The sequence below is a fragment of the Punica granatum genome, chromosome 4 (assembly GCF_007655135.1).
Source record: "Punica granatum isolate Tunisia-2019 chromosome 4, ASM765513v2, whole genome shotgun sequence".
In the NCBI taxonomy this organism is placed as follows: Eukaryota; Viridiplantae; Streptophyta; class Magnoliopsida; order Myrtales; family Lythraceae; genus Punica; species Punica granatum.
Window position 1 is genome coordinate 34455085 of NC_045130.1, and position 23183 is coordinate 34478267.

The 23183-nt window shown below is 38.3% G+C and overlaps 3 protein-coding genes across 9 annotated transcripts; 1 reads left to right on the forward strand and 2 right to left on the reverse strand.

Annotated features, from left to right (window-relative positions):
- Positions 1-4578: 4578 nt before the first annotated feature.
- Positions 4579-8435, reverse strand: LOC116205289 (reticulon-like protein B8). Of its 2 annotated transcripts, none has more exons than XM_031537845.1 (6): positions 8155-8435; positions 6513-6708; positions 6244-6424; positions 5930-6071; positions 5630-5699; positions 4579-5009 (listed from the first exon to the last, which is right to left on the reverse strand). In XM_031537845.1, the coding sequence occupies exons 2-6, from the start codon at positions 6694-6696 to the stop codon at positions 4840-4842; spliced, it is 747 nt and encodes a 248-aa protein (XP_031393705.1). In that variant the 5' UTR covers positions 6697-6708; positions 8155-8435; the 3' UTR covers positions 4579-4839. The 2 variants fall into 2 exon arrangements, with proteins under 2 accessions (XP_031393705.1, XP_031393706.1); XM_031537846.1 differs by lacking the exon at positions 8155-8435 and adding an exon at positions 7614-8059.
- A 4870-nt stretch (positions 8436-13305) lies between these two features.
- Positions 13306-14750, forward strand: LOC116203398 (putative oxygen-evolving enhancer protein 2-2). Of its 4 annotated transcripts, none has more exons than XM_031535100.1 (3): positions 13306-13688; positions 13795-14061; positions 14309-14750. In XM_031535100.1, the coding sequence occupies exons 1-3, from the start codon at positions 13431-13433 to the stop codon at positions 14567-14569; spliced, it is 786 nt and encodes a 261-aa protein (XP_031390960.1). In that variant the 5' UTR covers positions 13306-13430; the 3' UTR covers positions 14570-14750. The 4 variants fall into 4 exon arrangements, with proteins under 4 accessions (XP_031390960.1, XP_031390957.1, XP_031390959.1 ...); XM_031535097.1 differs by having other exon boundaries at positions 13348-13671; positions 13750-14061; XM_031535099.1 differs by having other exon boundaries at positions 13351-13671; positions 13774-14061.
- A 331-nt stretch (positions 14751-15081) lies between these two features.
- On the reverse strand, positions 15082-21766 carry LOC116203397 (WD repeat-containing protein 26 homolog). Of its 3 annotated transcripts, XM_031535095.1 has the most exons (6): positions 21617-21728; positions 21223-21462; positions 18795-19678; positions 17472-17573; positions 16228-16857; positions 15082-15536 (listed from the first exon to the last, which is right to left on the reverse strand). In XM_031535095.1, the coding sequence occupies exons 3-6, from the start codon at positions 19590-19592 to the stop codon at positions 15315-15317; spliced, it is 1752 nt and encodes a 583-aa protein (XP_031390955.1). In that variant the 5' UTR covers positions 19593-19678; positions 21223-21462; positions 21617-21728; the 3' UTR covers positions 15082-15314. The 3 variants fall into 3 exon arrangements, with proteins under 3 accessions (XP_031390955.1, XP_031390954.1, XP_031390956.1); XM_031535094.1 differs by lacking the exon at positions 21223-21462 and having other exon boundaries at positions 21617-21766; XM_031535096.1 differs by lacking the exon at positions 21617-21728 and having other exon boundaries at positions 21154-21455.
- Between the last annotated feature and the right edge of the window lie 1417 nt (positions 21767-23183).

Genomic DNA, 23183 nt, shown 5'->3' on the forward strand with positions numbered 1-23183 from the left:
TGCGAAGTGGTCTTAGAGATCGAACCCGAATACTACGTTGGTCCAGTTGCTTTGACCACCGTGGGGATGGGTGAAGTTGAACACGGATGGAGCTTCTTCCGGTAATCCTGGGGTGGCTGGAGCTGGAGGAATATTACAAGATGCTGATGGTAACTGGATTGCGGGTTTCACTCAAAAGATTGGCATATCTACGGCTGTCACTGCTGAATTGTGGGCAGTACTAACAGGCTTGGAGATGGTGTGGCGTCTTGGTCATAGACAGGGTGTCCTTGAGCTGGATTTCAAGGTGGTGCGTCGTTTTATTTGTTCCTGTGATGCTTGTGCGCCTCAACTTACATCCCTAGCAGAACCGGTTCGAGAATTGTTGGCATGGAATTGGAATGTCCAGGTTTTACACACTCTTCATGAGGAAAATTTGTGCACTGATTGGTTAATTCAGGGTGCGCTTCATTTGCTGATAGGGGTTCACTTTTATCAGTTTCCTCCGACACGTCTTGGGCCACTGATTTTTGGCGATATCATTGGATCTTTCATACCCCGCCTTTGTAGTTCTTAGTCAGTTTGTTATTTTGTTTTTGTTTTGGGCGTTTGCCCCGTTTTCTTACCCAAAAAAAAAAAACACCTTTTGGTTTTTCAGTTTGGATAGGTTCGGTTTTCTCATACTTCTGGATTTTCGGACTTCTCCTTACCTGCTTGTTTTTCAACTTCTTCCTATTTAACGGAAAATCAGGGAAAACACATTTTCCTTTTTTTCATTTAATTTCACATTGTACATCTTTGAGTCTATATAGTAAATTTTTATAAACGAGATGAACTTTTCTGTCTTTGTGTTGTTTTTCCACTCATATATTAGAATGAATTTTTTAAAAAAATTAAAATCTGGTTTATGTGAAAGTAATATTGCAAATATATACCTTGATAACTCTCATGAAAAATTTTACGCGTGAAATTCGTATAGACATTTTCTATGAATTTACTTGAACAAGTGAACTTACAGAATTAGGAAAAAAAAAAGATTAAAAAAAGATTTTCTAAAGTTAAGTACAATATATATATTTTTTTTCTGCATATTTTTCATTGATTTCGATGATATTCTCTCTGATTGCATTTCTATGAAGTGCTGTGCTTTCTCATTTCTTGCAACAAATTCTGCAAACATGGCTTAGGCAATATCTCTGAAGAACTCTTAAAACACATGCAATTAGTTGAGAAAAGGAGTTGTGATGCACATTGCATAACATTACCTCCAACAAAAGGGTTCCAAGTTTGCGCGATTCTTGATTTCTTTTCTCTATCTGTTTCTCCTTCATCAACTTCCCAATGCCATTCCCTCCCCCGCAAGCTGATTGTGCAACTGTATCAACCATATATAACTCGATCGGGTTCTGTAACTCATATTCGGTGTGAAAGTCACCGAAAAACTGCTCACACTGAATGATGACACAGACATGTTTGATCTTGGCTATCAATACGCATTCGAACCTTCTCTGGAGAGCTAGCCCTAAAACAATATACATCAATCGGACGATATACAATTTTGCACCGATTACAATGATATGCTTCTTCATCTTACACAACAAGTTGATTCCTATATAAACTTGACAGAACTAATAAACAACTGCCACATTGTACATTCCGCATATATAGTTCAATGTGTTCTCGCTAAAGAGCAAGATATTTAATGAGATGAATATTAACTATCAAGATATTTTTGTATATATATATTTATATATTTTACATCTACAAGACTACGAATTGCAGTGATCCTTACAATTTCTATGATAGTAAACTACGCTTAGAGATCCTTGTACCGCTTTTGCTTTTGTGGCTTAGAACTTGGAAACCTTCCTCGGATTGTGGAACTTCAAAACATGAGAGTAAAGCACACACCTGAACATCATTGAAATTATTACTTTCTTTTTAACTGGTTACGGCCGACATCGCAACAAATGTGTAGACAATAGTGATTCATAGTTTCATCAAACACCTAAACTGAGGCATGCTATTTCTTTATTTGAAGCAACATTGAGCCAATAGCCGTTCACGATGATCAGTCATCTCCAATTTTAAGGGCCAAATTAATTAGAACAAAGTATAATTCTGTTTTTGCTGATTTTTTTTTTGTGCTAAGTAGAACAAAGTACATTCATCTTTATAAGCTGCTAGCTAGGGTTCTTATTTATCATCTCAATCCCAATTTTTGTGAATCTATTAATTATATGGACATTCTAATCACATGCTGATAGGCAGATCCACTAATAAATAATTCAACACTGTACCATCGAGACACTAACTGCAATGCAAATAGAATGGTATTAATTCGTCCTACTCTTATTATATTACTTGGAACATAGCTAGCTAATTACATTTTTACCCAGAAAGCTATTCAGTGGAAGTTTTCTCTTTTCAAGCCATTATTTGGATATATGTGTGTGTGTGTGTGTGTGTATAAAGTCGACGATAAGCAAAATCAATTGGAATCTTGGAGAAACGGTTCTAAAATCCTGACACTACAAACATGAATCGACCCGAGAGAGAACTACTGTTTGTGAAGAAATCAAAAGACAAAATCCTCTCTGGGAATATTTTAGAACTTTTACTTCTGTATAGTATGTGCTGCATATTTTCGCGGAATTTCCCGTTGTGAGCTTTCGAGTGCTCGAATAGCTGGAGCAGCCAATTCCATGAAAAATGAGAGAAGAAATCATAAACACACAAGATAAAGAGAGAAGGATCATCATATGCGAACGTTAAGCATATATTTGCGATTTTTATTGAAATTAATAGCACCTCGAACTAACTACATCTCATGCATGCATGCATGTCTGCTTGCGTATTCAGAAGTATTAGTCGAAGAAATACGTGGATAACGACTATCTAGGGGAGAACTCACTGACATGGAGGCCATACATGAACAATAAAGTAGACTTCCCCTACTTGTATCAGTACTCATCTATGTCTTCGTGTTCTCGATATGTTGGTCATGCGTTTCCTTCTCTAGCAAAATTATGCAGCAGGTGCCACAGTAGCTGCATCGTCGTCATCGTCGTCATCGTCTCCTTCATCTTCTCTGTAGGCGCAGGACTCAATGATGCTGGCAATAAATCTGCTACGGGTATTAGTGGCACCGATGGAGTTGAGGAAACTGGGGTTTTTCGTTGCAACAACCACCATTTTGCTAAAGAAGAAGAAAGGAGAGCTGCTTGGGCGATAGAAATGCTAAATTACACTCTTCTTCTTTGCCTATGGGAAGAATGTTTGCTGCAGATGATGAAATAAAGGAATACGAGCCTCCTATTTGTAGGGATATGGCAGGTGCCTAGTGGCCCAGAAATGAAAAGAATCTATACGAATGTCCTAATCGGTTTTCGTTGGCCTCGTATCGAGTTCGAATCTTGCAAATCATCGACAGATTTTCTCGTTGTTCATGTGGATTAGATAGCTTAGCTACATGCACATGCAAAGGGTTCTTTGGAGACCATAAAATGGGATTAGGGCACATTTATGCATGCTAATTTGTGAAAAGATAGTCTTACGCTGATTATGTAGGATCATCTTAAGCGCATGAGCATTTCATTTATCAATTAATCTCGAGGCTAAGATCGCTCTGAATTAATCAACAATGACTGTCTGAAGTGATCATAGAAGATTCATCATGTTGTGTAATTGTGAGCATTGGAATAGCATTTTCATTTCAGATTCGAAAATCTTTGTCCGACAAAAAGGGTCAATTTCTTTATGCACTCCTTTTTCTTCCTCTCCCTTTCATCTCACTTTTTCTTGTGAAAATAATAATTTGTGAGAAATTATAGCATCAAAAGGGGACACGAAAATTCTATGGGTGAAAAGAGTTGGAGAGGAAGAGAGATGACATGGTGAGGCCACTTTCCATGTAATCCTGGACAATGCATGGAGACTGCGTGGAGTATTATACGACTCAGAGTTCAGTACATGAGTCGGTAGGGACGAAGCTCTTCGAACATAGACAAGACAGGGAGAGATATTTTCTATTTTAGAATCTAATGACGAAAAATCGATTCGAGATTTGAGTTACTGTGAATAGGCTGCGTCCGGCTGTTCATGGTCCGCGTCAAGCGCCGAATGCGGGTCGAACACATGGAGGCATGGTGGTGGACACAATCCACGAATAGAAGGCAGCAGTCTCAGCACACTCTCGAGCCCTCTTGGCACGTGCAAGTGGTGTGACTAGACGAATTGGATTCTCCATTTGTCTATTACTGATCCACGGAATTTCAATTTTCAACCCTTTGGTCAAGATTTTTTTCCCCCCTTTGAAATAAATTCTCTCTTTTTTGTACCATATGAATGATATGATAATTGTCATAAGGCAAAAACAACGTAATGTTCAATGTTTGTAATTATGCAAATCCATGAAGGTCAAATATGAGTAGGAATTTTTTACTGGGACATTCTCTTTCCCTTTGATTCATAGTGATCTATATCGAGATGATCGATATTGTGTCATTTTGATTGTCGGGGTCCATACATATTTGCATTTCATCAATGATGATCCCGTGAAGCCTTTCGTAACTTCCTCCATATACTAAACAATAAGTCTGAGAACGAAAATATAGCAAGATTGGTACTGGTTAGGACCCGGATCAATGTTGCCAATGTTACTGCTAATTGATGCGCATACCAGAGTAACTTCACACTGCTAAAGGACCACCCGGTTTGATTTACTAGTCCTACCATACGGAAGGAACATTCATTTATGCGGATTTACAATGATAACAGCTTGGCCCCAGATATACAGTTCCGGTTGATCAGCTAATGAAATTACACATAAGTCTTGAAATTCATACCACTGAGGAACTTTTATTCGAACTTCTTCGCAATGAGCTTGCCCTTGGGGATCTTGCTAAGGAACCCGGAGTCAACCTTGCGGTAATGATGCTGAAGCTTTTTGCCCAACTGGCAAACAAATCCATCCACTTGATCTTCGTAGCGCTCATAGAGAACAGGCAATGTGTGAGCAGCAACGAAACCTGCAAGATAGAAGAGCAGAACCTTAGGCATTAAATTGACAAATTCCTCAGAGGTACCACAAGAAAATTTGACGAGGAATGAAGGTGTTGACATCAGAATTTCCTCAAAATTGCATGATATTCGAAACGAAAATAAGCCATTTCTTGACCATTTAGAGAAAGTACCGACTTCAATCAACTACATCAGATCGTTTGCTATTAATATTATGTTCGACTGTAACATCACATGCTAATTGGTGCAAAGGAATGGAAAGGCTGAAGTACTGAATTGGCATGTAACATGGTATCATGGCATCTAGGGATTCCATTCTATTATCTTCTTGTGACTCCTCGCAAATGTGGCCTATGAATCTACCCAGATGTTTTCATAATTTCCTCTACCTGTTCCGACAAGGTCCCGGACATAGTTAAATTCGGACTGCACACCCCACAAGCTAGTTTGGGCCCCTTTACGAAGCCCATGTAATTGTAGCCACCGACATTAAAGGAGATGTCTCCATGCATCAGTCCATTCTTTTAACCACTTAACCAAGAGACAGTTATGGAGAAGTGGATTGTTATTATGAAAGAATAATGGGTGAACATCAGACCTATATGCACTGAATATGCATTTGACTCACCGATGTACACAACAGTGAGGAAATTGCACCAGCTGCCGATCACTGCAGCAGCCCAAAGTCCTCCCACAACCTGTAAGGTATTCTCACTAATTAAACCAAGACATCTCCAAGATTGCAATGTTAATAATTCCATCTGATTTTGGGCCAAAAAATTTCCCATCAGAGAAGCACTGTAATAGAGACCAGAAAGGTTGTTTAAATTTCTTAAGAATCTCATATGAGATACTATAAGGATTGGTTGTAACAAGAAATTGTGCTAACTATATATATATGTGGCAAATCCAGTTCTTTCTTTCGTACCACGAGGAATTGTTTCAAGTTTCCAACAGATGCAACATTCTGAAGAAACTTCAAAGCTCGATTTACTTCAACACCAATCAACTTGCCAGCATTGACAAAAAACTCTTCTGGAAGAACAAGGCGAGGGGGCCTGGACGGTGACCTGTAGTCGTCAAATAACTATAATTTCAGCAGCCAAAGAAATCATGCTTTAACAAAGCACTAATTATTCTGTTCAGAAAAACAAAGATTCTTGACCTTTCAGTATGAAAAGGGGAGAACTGAAGCAAAGACGTTGAGAAGCAAGTGAAAAATGAACCCATTGATTGATCTACCTGCCCAAAAGGCCAGAAGCATTCGACCACAGAAACTGAGCGAGCATGCCCAGGATCAGGGCAAAAGCCACGAACGTTAGAAAGTGATAGTCGAGCCATTCGAAGAGAATCCATATAGCTGTAGCAGTAGCCAGGACAACTGCCGAGATTTTCTTGTTCCTCCACAATAGTACATCCGCAGCTGCACAATATGAGAGGAGATTCAAAACATTCAATAGCATTCAACCACAGTTACCTCATTGAAGTGAAAACAAATGAAATTTCCATACATTTTCCACCACCTAGGAGATTGTGCAAGGGTTTTTGGCGCCCAAAAAGTCTGTTAAACTGGGAAGTGACAGAGTTTGATTTGTCCTCCTCGAAGAATGAAACAGATTTCTGCCTCGGGACATTCTCCGCGAGCGTTTCCACAATGTTGTTTAAGAAATCCTCAGCAGTTATTTTCTCAGGCATCTTTTTTATAAGCTTAAACAAACAGTAAAATTTCATTAACAGAACAGCTGCATATTCATGCACATGCTTGTTAAATAACTCACAAGAATAATTACTTTCCTTTTACGATGATTGTGTCGTGCAACAACATGATGCAGTTCCAAATGGCATAAAAGAACAAGTCAAACATTCAGAGCTGCATCCGCTTTAAGAAGGATATCATAATGGGAAAGGTTCTAATAATATCGAACAATTCAACATCTAAGCACAAGTAGTAGAAAGGGCGAATGCAATCAGCAGCCACAATAGCTGAAAACTGAAAACATCTAAGACTAAGGTGGTGTTTGATAAATTAAGTGCTTAAAAATTAAGCACTTACTTAGTTATAGAAAAAAATGTAAAGGAAGGAGAGTAGGAATGATAAGGGTGAGAAAATGTTTTGTAAGGGGTTGAGAGCACCAATAAGCGAAAAATGACTTATTTCATTAAGTCAATATTTTTTGCTTACTCATTAAGTGGTTTTTGACTCAATCACTAAGTAGATAAGACCATTATCTTTAATCTCTCTCTTTCTCTCCTATTCATTTTTCCATGTAACTAACTTGTAATTAACTTTTAAGCACTTATTTAATTAAGTTGTAAACAAACACAGCCTAAGAATAAGAGTCAAATACAGCACATCCGGAGACTGGTACATCCAAGAAACTAGTTTCAGTTGCACGGCCTGGTCGAAGCAACGTGATGTACTAAATGGATAGAGGAAAACGAAACAACAAACATAACCCGTGCAAACTAAGCAATAATGCAGCCTCATTACTGAGCAAGTAGAGTTCCATTTCCTTTCATTAATTCCAAGACTCCCTTGGAATTAGAGACAAATGAACTGCAGGAACAACTCGGTGGAAGGTACAAACATAACAGATGATCCAACTGCATACCTATACGACAAGGCACAAACTCTGCACACTTCGACTATATAAGAAGGCCTGGGACGACACGAAAATAAAACCCAATTTGATATGGAACTTCAGCAGACTATTTATACTGGCCGCCAAGGTAACAGGCATACATGGGTTGCTTGAAAGCTAACATACTGTAAATTCCCTTGGCTTCACGGATACTGCTTGCTTAGCTTCTAAACTCTAAATAGTAAAAGGAGGGTCTGACTTGACCATTCCCCAATTGCCTCCCCACAACATCAATGCTTAAGTTTGACGGGTCCTCGCACAAGAACGTAAACGAATCTATCTTCACGGAGCTCTACGTTATCTTGAAAAGAGCCAACAGCCATTCTGAGATACATACAGTAATTCCTTCGGAAATTAAGAACAGGAAACCCCACCAAGAATCCATAAACCAACACGACCCAGAAGCAAAATCAACGACCCACCCAGAAAAGAGAGTGCGATTACTGATGACATCGGGCATTCAAGAACCAATGCAGTGACCGAGGGGTGAGAGGAAGAGTGAGATGCATACACACTGAGGAGGAAAGGCCGAGACTTGGAGGCGGAATCAGAGCTGGAGATGGGGACCGGTCCGCAGGGCGAGAGTGAAAACGAAGGGAATCTGTTGGTGGGTGTGGTTCAGCGTCTCAAGAAGACTGAGAGACAGTGAGCAGAGGTTGTCTCTGCAACTTGGCGAGCATCGAAGAGCAGTAAGGACAGTCACAGGCGAGTATTGAGTGGGAGCATTAAAGTTCGCATTTTTTTTTTCTCCTCTTTTAAGTTCAGTGCTGATCGGCATGAGGGTGTTGGATCATCTGATCATGTATCAGATTCTTTTTTTCTTTTTTCTTTTTTTAAATATATAATCTGGTAAAAGCTGATCCTGAGCTGTGGTTCAAAAGGTTGACTTTTATTGACTGTTCTTGACCAAATACATGAACGCAGAAAAGGGGAGAACTTTTTATCTTTATTGAAAGAGAGTATACCAGTATTTATCTGATAATTAAAAAATTTTATATTTTATATTTAATGTGTTAATTATTAAAATTTTTATAGCATAATACTAGATTTACGAACTTATCTTATAAATAAAGAAAAAAGAGAGAGAGAGTCTTTCTCTATTTCTCAGTCCGAGAAAAAGTCTCTCTAAAAAATTATCCAGTTCAGGCCGAGATGGTCCCGAGGGGCCTGGAGGCAGTTGATTAGAGGGGATAGCCCCCTGCTTAAAAGGGGTTGTTGCCATCCTACAGCTCTCGAGGCTTCCTGGATGGCCAGGGGTTCGAGACCGGATAAGCTTCCTACTTCTATTCTATTTACGAGATTTGCCATTTCCTCCTTGGCTCAGCCAAACCACTAAACATGAGGTCAGGTTTGTAATTGTATTGAAAAGCCAGGGGCAATGTAATAAACAGAGGTTTAGATTTGTCTTTTTTCTTTTTTTAATAGATAGAGAAGTTCAGAGGTGTTTTTTCTCTTAAATTTTTTTGGAGGAAAAGCAATTTCTCTTTACTTATATATTTCTGCCAAATTCAGTATCTTCGAACATCATATTCATTCACTAGGACTTCATTGCAAACAATGGTTTCTTCTAGGTTATGCTTGGCGGAGCAGAACGGAGCAGAACGAAGCATAACGAATTTCTTACAGTGTAATGTAATTGTATTGAGAAAAAAAATATTGGTTTTAAGGTGAATTATCCAAGAACAGAAAGTAGTCTTTTAGATCAAGAAATGAATTTATTCACGATAGGGCAAGGCTAAATACGGTGTCTCCATGGTAGTAATAAATAATCTTTTAGATTAGTGGAATGAATTTATTATAAGCCGTCAATTCATTACATTTCTAAAATATATCACACCAAACATTAACTAAAACATATAAATATAAAACCTTATGCTATGCATGTGCAAGGCGGACTAGCTTATTATTTGAATTTTGATTAACCACTTTTAGAAACTTTTACAATGACCAACCACTTGTAGAAACTTTTTCAATGACCGCTAAAAGTAAATATATAATTGCCACCTTATTTATTACAATCTATACACATATAGTAAAAGAAAATTGATACATTTATTACGCATTAAATATTTTTTTGCAACTAATTAATCAATTTTAATTTTATTTTCAAGAAAATGCTTCAAATAAAAGATCGTATAACTTTTCTACCATGATAATAACTAAAAATTATTTTAGATAAATTTCGTAAATGACTTTTTTGCTCTTATATTATAATTACAGCACAAACATCAATAATATACTAATGAAGAAATATTGTGTAGTATATTTTAATATTTTGATTTTTATGATTTAGAAAATGAAAAGAATCTATTTTCATATTTTTATACAACATAAAAGTTATTAATATGAGATTTATAAAAAGATATAGTTTACTTATGAAACGTATATTATGCAAATTGAAAATACAAATATTCATAAAAAAAATCACTTGGTAAAAAAATTAATTATATTTTTCTCATGGATTTATATTCCATTCATTATTTGAGTTTTCAAAATACGATTATATCATACCATAAAATATTTCAATTAGAATTTGTTAATTTTGATAATATTTTATCACAAATTTGATGAAATTGTAAATTAATTTAAATATATGGATAAACATATATAACATAACTAATTATACAGTTTAAAAAATATATAATAAAGAATTATTATACTTAGAAGTTATATAGATATTACAATTAGAATGAAAATAGAATAAAATATTACAATTAGTATCGGCGATCCAAAGAGTACTAATTAATAATTTTCAAAGTTTATAACTTATACAAAGTTTTATTGTTTATCCAAATACAGCACTTTACTAAATAAAAATTCAAAATTTTGTGAACTAACTTACTTAAAAAATTACTACAATATAGTGAAACAGAAATTGCAAGTATAGAATAATATTTTTATTGGGATTAAAGTATTAGATATTTTTATAATTATTTTCATAGACTTTTCTATCTTATACATATTAAAGTTAATAGGATAATAAAAAAATAAAAATATGAAAGATCAAAATGATTAAATTAAGATATTGCTTTAAAAATATTGTTAAATTTAGTACTCAAAAATAACATATGTGCATCGTACGGGCCATTCAACTAGTAATTAACTATATTATAAGCAGTAAAACATTGACTAGGTATTAATTTGGATTCAATATTAACAGAATCTAAATAATTATATTCTGATCTAGCTGAACTTCAATTTTCATATCAATTTACTATCATTACATTTCTTACCAACGTAGGTTGATTCAAGCGGTTTGGCGCTTGTTCCGCATAAGTAAAGTCTCGGGATTCGAGTTTTTATGAATACATAAAATTCATATTGTGAGAACTTTATCCCTTAATGGACCGACCCGCCTCGACTGGATTAGTCGGGGCCCAATTGAGTTTCCGAATATCATAGTTCACATTGAATAAAATAACTTCGATGTTCATATCAATTTACAATCATTACATTTCTAAATTAGAAAAGAGGGGAAAAATCCACGGGAGAGTTTAACATCCTAATAGGAAGCTGATCATCAATTATTGTAATATATATAATATATCTCATATTCCAATTGTTTCAGCAAATCAACAAAATTATATTAAACACCCTTCATCTGAAAACAATTACTTCCTAAAGATGTCTCTCGCTTTCTTATAGAAAATATCCGGGAAATACATGCCCATTACAATTTCATAAATATAACACAAGCAATCGACTTATGATGACTGTAACATATGTATATATAGCTCCGATAGGTAAGATTCATCTCAACGGAACAAGTCCAACCACCAGACTTCTCGATTACAAATGAACAATATTATTTAGAATGAGAGGCCTAGAACTGGATTAAGCAAACAGATTTAAAGGGAATATTTTCCTTGGTTTGATTTTGACCCGCAAATCGTACAAAATGTTTTATTTTTGTGGACTTTGTAATTGGTCAAAATGTAATGCCATTGTCCATCTTTGAATAATAATTTAATTCCTTAATTAATTAATTAAAGAAATGACAAAGTGTTTAATTATGATCAAATGGAACAAATAAAAGTTGCTTTCCGTAGGGTGTAATATGGGCTATAAGACACGGTATGAGTGAACATGAAGAACACGGAAACAAAAATGGAACACGCACCTTCTATTCCATTCAACTCTAGAGCCTCAAGTCAATTTACAAAATTCGTAGATGATAAAACAATACGAATTCGGTGTGATAAACCTTCATACACGATATCTCAGGATGTTGCCTACTAGTACACATTCTATATGATGTACCAAATGGCGAAGGCCTAGGAGCTATTAATGTGCCAAAAATTCGTTTTTTTTTCCAGTAGAATTATCGCATTGGTCGTATTTATCAAATTTATCTTACTTTATGTTTGTTTGATCTTATTGTTAAATGCTTAAATTTAAAGACTTTCATGGATTAGTACTCAATTTATCTTGCTCAAGTGATCGAATTTTAAAAACTATTAAGTGTTGAAGATAAAAAGTTGCTTGTAAATTGTATTTACTTAATTGCCTAATAATTCAATCTTTTTCATTTTTGACCCGTATTTTTATATATAATAAATCATTTATCCTTTATTCTGCTGATTTGAGTTATCTATATATTCTAGCTATAATTTCATAGAAAATAAATAAATATACTTTAAATTTTTTTTAAAGAAAGAGAAACATGAGATACAAAGTAACGGAAGGGGATGGGCAGTGGTAGCTCCAATCTAAGCCCCTCCACCTAAGAAGAGGTTGCCTACAACATCGTCTGAACGACGGCAGCCGACATCAGGCCATCATTGCCAAATATTGCACCCCCTCTCTTTTCTCTCTAAGCGAGAGAGAGAGATCCGAGGGGCGGGGAATGGTGACGGAGCCCCTAACCTCGGATCTTCCCCCTTTTTTTCTCTTCGAAAGAGAAAAGAGTGGGTGCAATATCGAGCGATGATTGTCCCGATGCTAGCCACCACCGTCCTCCATAGTAGTTCATCAGTAACTTTGAATGTATTTGGCAATATCGCTGAAAAAATGTTGAAGAGCTGAGTGAATACATAAGACATAAATGTAAGTAGGTTTATAGTAAATTAATGATTAAAAGATTTTTGACTTAATAAATTAAGTAAATTTATTTTGATTCATTAAAAAAATTGAATAAAATTGATTGTTGCAAATTTAGTTTCATCACTTAATTTTTGGGCAAATTATATTCACTTTACTCTTTGAAATACAAAAATACTTTAAAAAGATTATGTTGCACGTATAAATGCAGTTTAAAACATTGTCACGCTAGAAATGATCAACTTTGTAATCTTTGTAAGAAGAATATCTTAAGATTACTAAGATATCAAGATATGGATTATAATGACAACTAATCCAATCATCAATACATAAATAAATTATCCAAGAGAAAGACGGTTTATTAATTTTGATTGGACAAAAAGCTCGCTGAGGTCCTGATGGCAACAAAACCCCGATGGGCCAATCTCACTCACAGGAGAAATTGGGGGCCCCGCAGCTCACGGGCGAGCTGTGCTTCTCATTCCAAGAACGTGCCCCGACAGTGGCCCACACCCAACCCAACAACATGCGACTTACGGCTTACCAGCACTCAGCACCGGATGGCCCGGCCGTGACGTGGCAGACAGCGGAACCCCCTGCCACGTGGCACCAATCAGGGCCTCAACAGCCTCATCCACGGATCAGAAATGCAATCCCTGAGATACGATCATTAACTTTGTGCCGCATCCAATTTTTTCTCCTTCGAGACAGTGAATGACTGTTGCTCTGCTCTTTTACTAAGAGAAAATGGCTTCCACTGCCTGTTTCTTGCACCCCAGTGCACTTACCGCTGGCTCTACATCGGCTCGGGCCTCGTCCCGGCGCTACGTGCCCGGCTTCCTGGTGGTGTGCAGGGCCCAGAAGCCCGCAACTGTCTACGAGGAGAGCGGTGCTGCCATCTCCCGCAGGTTAGCCCTCACAGTTCTCATCGGTGCTGCTGCTGTTGGCTCCAGGGTCTCGCCCGCAGATGCTGCCTACGGCGAAGCCGGTATTCACATGTCCCTGGTTGCATTTTCACTAGAATCGATTGTACTTTTATTACCAGTCAGTCGATAATGTCCTTAAGACCAATGTGTATGAAATTCAGAAGATCCGCTGTGGATATCCTAAGCCGAAGACGAACACGGACTTCCTTCCCTACGCTGGGGACGGCTTCAAGCTCTCAATTCCATCGAAATGGAACCCAAGCAAAGAGGTGGAGTACCCGGGCCAAGTCCTGAGGTATGAGGACAACTTCGATGCCACGAGCAACGTGACGGTCATGGTCACCCCGACCAACTTGAAGTCCATCACCGACTTTGGCTCCCCCGAGGATTTCCTGTCCGAGGTGGACTACTTGCTTGGGAAGCAAGCTTACTTTGGCAAAACTGATGCTGAGGTATGATCATCGACTTTGAGTCACACCAAAAACCCAATAAATTGATAACTAATTTTTTTAACTGCGATTGGTCATTTCGTATGCGGTTCAAGATAATAGAGAAGTATAAGCACTGACTTGATATTAACATCTAAACTCGCTATCCACTTGCACTCAGATCCCGTCGAGTCGAAGGCAATCTACCAGTAACTGCATGTCGCTCATTCACTCTGAAATCATTTAACAATGTTGACCTGGTATTGGACAGGGTGGATTCGATTCGGATGCAGTGGCAACAGCAAACATCCTGGAAACCTCGAATGCGGTCGTGGGAGGGACGCCCTACTACTTCCTGTCGGTGCTGACGAGGACCGCCGAAGGAGATGAAGGCGGGAAGCACCAGTTGATCACGGCCACCGTGAAGGATGGCAAGCTCTACATCTGCAAGGCCCAGGCTGGGGACAAGAGATGGTTCAAGGGCGCCTGGAGGTTTGTGGAGAGCACCGCTGGCTCTTTTAGTGTCGCCTGAGAGTACTCCCCGGCTCTTACGGGCTTTGGATCGTATCATGCGTAAATCGAACTCAGAAATGATATAATTTGCTTCTTTTTCTCCAGAATCTTTCCTAGTACTCCAGATTTGAGGTATGTAAAATGAATGACTCGTTAATCCGAAACAAAGAATTGCAATTCATTCCCCGGTTAGTTATTAATGAAATTCTTAAACGATGTGGTTTGCCAGTAGGTCATCCGGCACAGGATGACACAGGAAACGATTAAATCGCAAGGCAGAGTCACATTTCACTAACCACATCTAATCAGGTTTCCACATGAAAGTTATATTGAGGACAGTCGGCTTAAACATGGTCATTTTCGTAGTTATATATGTCATTCATCGCAAACCAGAATCTTAAGTTCTTAGATCAACTCAGGCTCAATAGCAATGCATATAAGCACAAGAGTAAAGCACAAGAACAGAAACAACTATTTCCCCGAGTTGCCTCCACAGGATGACTCCTTCGCTGAATCAATAAGAAAACCAAATTACGATTAAAATAAAGAGTAGATTTATTACCAGGAAGTCTGCTGAACAGGCAAAAGGTTCACAAGCTGGGTTTTTGACATGAATGTTGTTTTTTCTTCTGGCTTGAGATTTGATTGATTGATGATGAAACATGAAAAGTATTTACAGCAAAGCAATTGTTAATGAAAGCGGGTATTAGTAACCGATGACCGACTGATCGAGTCTGAGTCCTGGGACCAGTCGGATTTCTCAATCAGGTTCTCCCGTTGCAGTAGTGAACTCCATTGCAGTGGGTGGCAGGGCCCTTGTGCTTCATCTTCAGGTCATTTAGGCCCCATATCCTAATGGTACGGTCATCACTCGCCGATGCTAGCATGTGAGAATTTGTCGGGTTCCAGGCCACACAGTTCACTGCACCAGAGTGTCCCGGGAGCGCCTCGATCAGCTCCCCAGAGCCTCTATGCCAAATGTACACCTAGACAACATCCAAAGAGAAATAAGTGAGACCCCCAACAATAGTGGAAATTCTTGTCCCGACACGAAGTTCCCATTTACTTAGTCTACCATAAAAATTGATATCCTCCAACAAATATAGTCAGAGCTGCCCAAGAATTTCAGTTCTCCTGCCTAAGGAATCTTACCAAGACTGATTATATTACAATCAACATACATAAGAACTGCTACGCCTTTATATCTTTCTTGGGTTGAAAACAACCTCCATAAGGAGCCAGGTAAGTGCACTACATAAAAGAAATCCGTATCGGTGGCCCCAGCAGTACTGAATGAGATGAGACCGGTGGGATTCGAACTTGAGTCGTGTAGATGCTTCCCAGTTCAGACCTTGAACAACTCAAACACCCGGAGGGTTTTTCCTCTAGTTCTTTCCCCCCCATGAAGACAAATATAGGAACAAAGAAAAAGACCGATGATCATAATATTTGTGGTTGTCACAAACATTTTATGGGCGTTTTGCCAAACAGATGCACCAGTAAGTGCCTTATCATGAATGATCTCAGAGCATCCTACGAGAATGAGAGTAATGGACCCACAAGCAAGACAATGCATTCCCTACTCTAACCAGCAATGAGCACCCACTGGAATGTGATCCAGTAAAGGGATCCGTATCAAACTTACAGGCCTAACCGAGAAAAGATAGAAACATATACCTGGGAATCCTCACTACCACTAGCAATAAATGCCTGTTCAAGCCCACCGAAGCAAGATCTGATCACAAACCGGCTCCTTTTATGCCCTTTATATTTCGCAACAAGCTTCACTTCGCCCTGTATATCCCAGAGATGGATCTCTTCATTCAGAAGATTCACAAGCAAGTACCTATTATCCTGGGACAATGAGAATGAGGTTATTGTCTGGTCCTCCTCGATCAACCGCTCGACCTTTGCCTCCCTGTTGAGCAAAAGTATCGCAGTTTCTCTGCAAATGCTTATTATCTGCTTCCCATCACTCGTGACTTCGAGGTCAGAGATCCTTAGAGTTCTTTGGCCCTTCCAGCACTCAAGCTCTTTTCCTTCTAGATCCCACATACAAATGCTCTTATCATTCGCTCCAAAGCACATCCACTTCCCATCAGGGAACCACCCGCAGGAGACAAATCCATTACCGGCTTTCTCATAAACACTGAGACATTTGCCGGAAGAGACATCCCATCGCCTCACGTTCTCCTCGACCCCACAGGTCAGGAGCTGGCTGTCATCTGGGCTCCACGAGACAGAGGAGACAGGCTTCTGGTGTCCGCATAGCTTGTGCTTCAGAGAGAGTTCCCCATGCGGGTCAACCTACAATAAGGGACAGTAATTGATCACAACTCTCAAGAGAGAGGCAATGCACATGAATTGAAAATGAAGCTCAATTTACTGGTAGAAAACCTTCCAGTTTTCAGATAAGCTGGGAAAAAGTGCTGAGTAAGTCAAAGGATAATTACTGTCTCAGAAAGCTAGACATTTCTATACTTTTATTTATTTACAGTCTTCCATTTACCTCTTTCACTACCCTTTAGTTTAAAATAGTAATTGACAACAAACCGTCCTGGTAGATCTAATTTCTGAAATGAACACGAGTTGTTGAAAGACAAAACCTTATAAGCAAATTTTGAGAAAAACACTTGAACGTTAACCGTGAAAACAACTCCTTATTTCTTCAATAAAATTGAAATCAGAGTATAGGCAAAAAGTAAAAATAGAAACATCAAATTTCTTCTCTGAAGCAACTGGCAAGCACACCCTAGACATGTGAACCCAACAAGAATCACAAGCACATCACATGAGATCAACAAAATACACCCTCATTGCAAGATAAAAGAGGATTAAAAAAACATTTGAAAATAAAAAATCTGCATACATAGCATATTAACTAAAGAACATACATCGAACTTTAAAGTGAGCAATTTTACCTCCCAAATAATGGCTGTCCGGTCAGTGGATGATGAAGCCAAATACTTCCCATTGTGTGAAAATTGCAAAAACCATACTTCATCATTATGAACTTGAAGTACCTGTTTCCAACAGAATAAAGAACTTGTTGAATATACCTTTGAGGAGTGGTTGAGTACAGGCAGAGTTATGAATGAGTTTGAATACAACATAACTAGCTAGAAGAAGAAAATAGTAAAAGAGATGAAACTAGATGTCTTCATAGTAGATGATAGTTTAATGATCCAGAAAAAATTATAAAGCAAAACCACGTAGGAGAGATTAACATTAAGAAGTTGTATCAAGTGACAACACTATATGCACTAACGAAAATACTGAATACTAAAGGCCTATTTGTCGATAAGAAGAAGCAATGATGCCACAATACTACAGAACATATATTGCAAATATAAACACTCCACAAATGACTACATCACTAGTAAAGGCAAAGAACCTCTAAAGTTATCCTACTATTCATTTGGAAAGCCCCATTCTCCGGTTTTCATTCTTCTTAAAAGAAATTCTTCGGTCACTTGATCAAGAAAAGTGAGGGGTATGAATCTTAAAAGTTACTAGTCCACAAAGTAATATTTACTCATTTGCAGCAACTACTGTTTGAATCTGACAATTGAACTAAAAACAAACCTTGTCATGTTAGACAAGCCACGGATAATGGAGTTACTCCTCTCCAGCGAGAAATTGTCTTTACAACACTTTCAAGGAGAATCTCTTCCAATCTATTCTTTAATTGTCACAATTTCAAAAGGATAGATGAGAGAGGGACCTTCATCTACCTTCAAAAGGCTTTAGCACAGTCAGTCTACCCATTAACTTATCCCCACATTTCCCATCAAGCATTTAATTTTATTCTTGTCAGCGAATGTAAAGAAGCCAGTCAATTGGAGGCATAGGTCTTCAAAGGAATGCTTGCAGTACCATTTCATTTTGTATCAGAGGGGCCCAAACTGCATTTCCATTTAAAGGGTATTTGGCTCAATTTAATTTTTTTGAGGTGGGCCAAATAGATAATCAAATGAAGAAATAAGGGAAGGGTTTTTTTTAGTGCTTTCTATTTGATATGGTCTCTATTGGATATTGAGGATAGAAAATGAAGTTTATGATCACAGAAAATATTCAAAAACCAAGCATCTGCAATTAATCTAAAAAAAAAAAGACCTTACTTAACATGATCAGCATTGGACACTCCATAACACACGGCTTATGTTCAGAAGGACAGACAACATCAACATGTTACGGAGGTCTAAGCAATGCTAAAGCCCCTATTCGGAAGCTTTTGTTCTGACCTGCAAAGTACGAGAAGGAATTTGATCTCTTCCACACTGGTGATCTTTATAGAGCGACATCTCCTTGTCTTCTGAATTATGAAACATGCAAGCATCTCTTTGTAGGATAAGTGCCTGCTCTACTAAATGCTCCAACCTTCTGTCAGGTATCAGTACTGTAGGAGGAAGCAACATCTGCAATTCCTCGAGTAGCTTCGACCGAGACTTTGCCCTTGTTGAACTTTGACTGGAAGAACCAACATGGACAAATTTTGCAGGAGAGAGAATGGATGAGGAGAGCTCACGTACTCGGGCATTATTAATAGAAAGAGGGGTAATTTCTGTCCTCAGAGTCTTCAAAGCATCCATGACCTTATCTTGATCCAAGAATTCGAGAAATTTCTGCTCCAGTATTAGGAAAGAGGCCGACTTAACAATATTTTCATCTAAACCAATCTTCTTTAAAGTAGCCACGCCCTCGTCCCACTGGCCACCAAGAACCTGCTGAATTAATAGGTTCACCACAGAGGAATGCAAGGGTATCCCTGACTCTTCCTCAAGGTGGGCCCCACTCTTTTCATATCCAAGAGAATATAGTGCTTTTGTTATTATTCGGACAAGTTCAACCCTTCTAATAACACCCTTTGAACCAAGAATCTCTTCGTCCCCTTCAATAGGCAAGGGACGGGCCATTAAATCACCTGAAAAGCCAGGCACAGACCCCGCACCTGACGAACCGTTCGCAAGACTTCTCAGAACCCCAGAAGACAGCTTCATACGTTTTGTAGCTGGCTCAGTTTCATCCTCGACACCTCCCATGAAAAGCACCTCAGCCCATATATATGCACTCAGGAGGAAGACAAGAGATGCTAACAAGTATCTTGTAGATCAATAAAAACAGTTACCTGCATAAAATTAAAATAAATGATCAGAGTGCCTAATATTTGCCCAGGATGTATACAGATCCTCATTGAAAGCTATTGCCATCGTAATTAAATCTCAAACACCAACTGCCAAAGAAAGATTTCAACCGGCACAACAAGAAAATAAGCTAACATTCTTCAGAATTGCTCAAAATTCAACTATCTCTTGAAGATTTATAGAGTTACCAGACCCAAGTCATATCCAAAAAAAGTCCAACTGCTATTGATTAAGTAATAACGCAGAGTAGATTGAGACTCAGATTGGGCTAAAAACTACACATCTCTAGATATGCGTTTCTCAGCTCAAGTTACCTTGATCCATTTGAAAAGAATAACTGAGCAAGCTGTTATGGCCTCAGAAAATGATAACAACGATTGACAATATCCACAGACAAATTGCTATTTTGCTAAACAACAAGAGGAAGGAACAGGAAAGATCATCTTTAGTGCAAAATAGTGCGGTAAATCCCTTGTAGGAAATAAAATTTGTTTCCTAATACTAGATATATAAGGACAAGCAGAAATCAAGCAGCCATGTCTCATCACATCAATGATGATTTGCAACACCAAAAAGAGTATTAAATCTTGCAATGATCTTTCCACAAACTTTTTCTCTTTCAGAACATTATTTCTGCCATTTTTAGGCCAAAACAGCTATCGCAGAAATGAACGAACTATGAAGTTTCCTTTGTGGATAAGTTAATATGTAGAGAAGAGTGAACAGCGGATTCTTCAACACTTGCAAAACATAATTATAAATGTTAATCTTAAGGTTCTAGGACCTCCAAGACAAAGATATCTAAAAGACACCGAGTAAAACCAGAAATCCATAAGAACCCTATACTTGCAAGTTTTCAAGTTTTTGGTCCATCTCACTTACACAAAAACAGAGTTCGTGATGGATTAGGCATCCAATGCTTCAACAGTAATCTAGAAAAGTACACACTACCCAAAAACAAAAGGGCACTTTGCAATTTTTGTCCAAGTTCCGAACTTGTGGTCTTTAGAGGCATCATCCCAACCCCGTCTCATCGACAAAATTGATCGTCCCACATAACTTCCACTAGCTATAGGGTAACAAGAAAAATGGATGAATCTAAAGTGTGAAGCACTAGACCCATTGAAAATGGAATGCTCATTGAGCACCACATATCAAAGCGAAATACGAGTTTCACCAAATTCCATGTCCAAGCAGCGCTCCGAGTATTAAACACGAGTACAGCAAAACAATCGAAGTACAACGGGCTTAGATGGGTAATTCTTGAAAGAAAGAGCAAGTCTTTTACATCCAGTCCATACAGTTCACAGCAAAAACTACTGAAAACCTGCAGTCAACAAACGGATAATCATGGAAATGAGCCGATGATGCATCCGACCAAGCATAAACGGGGAAAGAGCACCGCGGAAACAAATCTTTGAAACTGAAGAGTGAGAGGCACAGGAAATCAGGCACCGACCAAGAAATCAAAGAATCAGCCGGGAATTTCGGGCATATAAAGTGGTTAAAGCAGCAAAATCTGGAGTACCCAGAAGCGGCAAAGCCCGATTCAGATCAAGAACGAAGGGACCCGGATAGAGAAAGGGTTTGGGTGGATGAATGAATGAAATCAATAGGTAAGACCAAAACACAATATCCTTCTCGTTCTTCTTCTGCTGCTGCTGCTTCCGCTTGAAATGGGTAAAGTAGATTGCGATGCAAAGGACCGGAGAGCCCCCAAAACAGGGACTTGCCCCCCTTCCCCCCCTTTTAATTATTTGTCGGCACACTGAAGGAAGCGTAGGAACGCAAGCACTGGAATATTAATAATTATAATTATACAGAAATTTGGATAAAGGAAAAAAAAAAAAAAAACAAAAAAAACTTCGGGCAGCCATGGCCAGATGATGATGAAGATGATGACGGGAAGTGCAGAAAGGTACCTCTGCAGTTGAGGGTAAGGTGAGGTGGGGGAAGAAGAAAGAGAGCGGAGGAAGCACAGGCGAGGAGGAGGAAGAAGAGTGGGAGGAGGGGTTTTCTCTGTTGCGTGGGGGAAACCAACTCAATGTGGTTTATGCTACTGAGAGGAGGAGAGGGGGAGAGAGAGAGAGAGAGAGAGAGAGAGAGGAGGTGGGCTTGAGGCGGTGAGTCTTGTTCATAGGGCCTAGGCCCACTTTGGAGTAGATGGGCTCGGCCCAACTCGAAGCACGGGACCGATGCTCGGCGCATGTGCGATGCTCGAGTCCCGTGTGCATGCACCGGGGGATGCCAAGACGTGCACCGTCATTCCATACTCGACCATGTACGATACTCATTTTCGTTACGTGCTGCCGGAGACCAGGCAGTCTAAGCTAGCGTGGTGAGGCGTTTGCCTTGTCTTTGGTCAGCTCTCCGGTTTTCTATTGAGTCTCGAGAATGCTTCAATCGAACCACTCTATATAACTTTTTTACCTGATCCAAGGTTGGAAAGGAGAGGGTTGATTTCACAAATTTGAAAAAGTTCGGGGGTGAATCAACGTATTTGTAAGAATCATGGGGAAATGGAAAAGTTGGATAATTCTCCGCATCCATCACCACTGAGTCTGACCACCCAAAGAGTTGGGCTGCGGAGTTACGGAGGACTAGATGAAACCGCAGTGCTTTTAGTTAGGTCGGAATCCTATATAACCCTCTACCTTACACAGAAATGGTACAAATAAAACTTTTAATTATTTTGGTATGGAGAAATATATAATAAGTATATAATCGAATTAAAAACTTATTAGAATAAATTGAGATATTATGAATTAGAAGAGGAGATATAGCTAAATAAATAAAATAATATATACATGTGTCTTTTCAAGTCTCAAAACTAACACTTCAAAATATGTTATGCTGATAAAACAAAAGGATGAATTAAAGAAAAATTCTCATGCAGTGCAAGTATGTAAAAATAAGAATTTAATTAAAATATGTGAGTAGATATATTAATAAAAAATAAAAATTCTCTTATAGATATGTGAAAACATGAATCGAAGGAAATGTGTGAGCAATTATATCATCAATTAAAAAAAACTCAAAAACTCTTTGAACAAAATATAATAATAAAGTGAGTAAAGGAAAAATATGACGAAAGTCTTTTTGAAACAACGAAATTTACTGAATAAGCATGCAACACAGTTATATATGTACATATTAAGTCCGCAAAAAGACACCCATTTCTTTGCAGATAAAAATATATGCTACGGGCTCCGATGCAAACAACATCTATATATATAGCTACCAAAATATAATGTAAGTTTGCATGTAAGCGGCCACTACATATATTCAACTATATATGTTCTTATAATGTATCAAACAACCATATATATATATATATACACATATATATAACTGCCAATATAAAAATTACACTATGTAATATCATTGAATCAAAACTTCTACATGTTCCTATAATGCCAGATTATATGTTATCTTCAACTGTCAATTTGTATATTTCGCTGCATGTCAAATATTCTACCGAATCAAATA

Excerpts from the sequence above, each read along its gene's own strand:
- LOC116205289 (XM_031537845.1), bottom strand. The coding sequence starts at position 6,696 with ATGCCTGAGAAAATAACTGCTGAGGATTTCTTAAACAACATTGTGGAA. Across the intron at positions 5,700-5,929 it reads ACTTGAAACAATTCCTCGTG|GTTGTGGGAGGACTTTGGGC; the intron begins GTACGAAAGAAA and ends AATACCTTACAG. Across the intron at positions 5,010-5,629 it reads CCTCACTGTTGTGTACATCG|GTTTCGTTGCTGCTCACACA; the intron begins GTGAGTCAAATG and ends TCTATCTTGCAG.
- LOC116203398 (XM_031535100.1), top strand. The coding sequence starts at position 13,431 with ATGGCTTCCACTGCCTGTTTCTTGCACCCCAGTGCACTTACCGCTGGC. Across the intron at positions 13,689-13,794 it reads CCGGTATTCACATGTCCCTG|CCGAAGACGAACACGGACTT; the intron begins GTTGCATTTTCA and ends GGATATCCTAAG. Across the intron at positions 14,062-14,308 it reads TTGGCAAAACTGATGCTGAG|GGTGGATTCGATTCGGATGC; the intron begins GTATGATCATCG and ends GGTATTGGACAG.
- LOC116203397 (XM_031535094.1), bottom strand. The coding sequence starts at position 19,592 with ATGGGAGGTGTCGAGGATGAAACTGAGCCAGCTACAAAACGTATGAAG. Across the intron at positions 17,574-18,794 it reads TTCCTTCTCGTACTTTGCAG|GTACTTCAAGTTCATAATGA; the intron begins GTCAGAACAAAA and ends TGTTGGAAACAG. Across the intron at positions 16,858-17,471 it reads GGACAGCCATTATTTGGGAG|GTTGACCCGCATGGGGAACT; the intron begins GTAAAATTGCTC and ends CCCTTATTGTAG.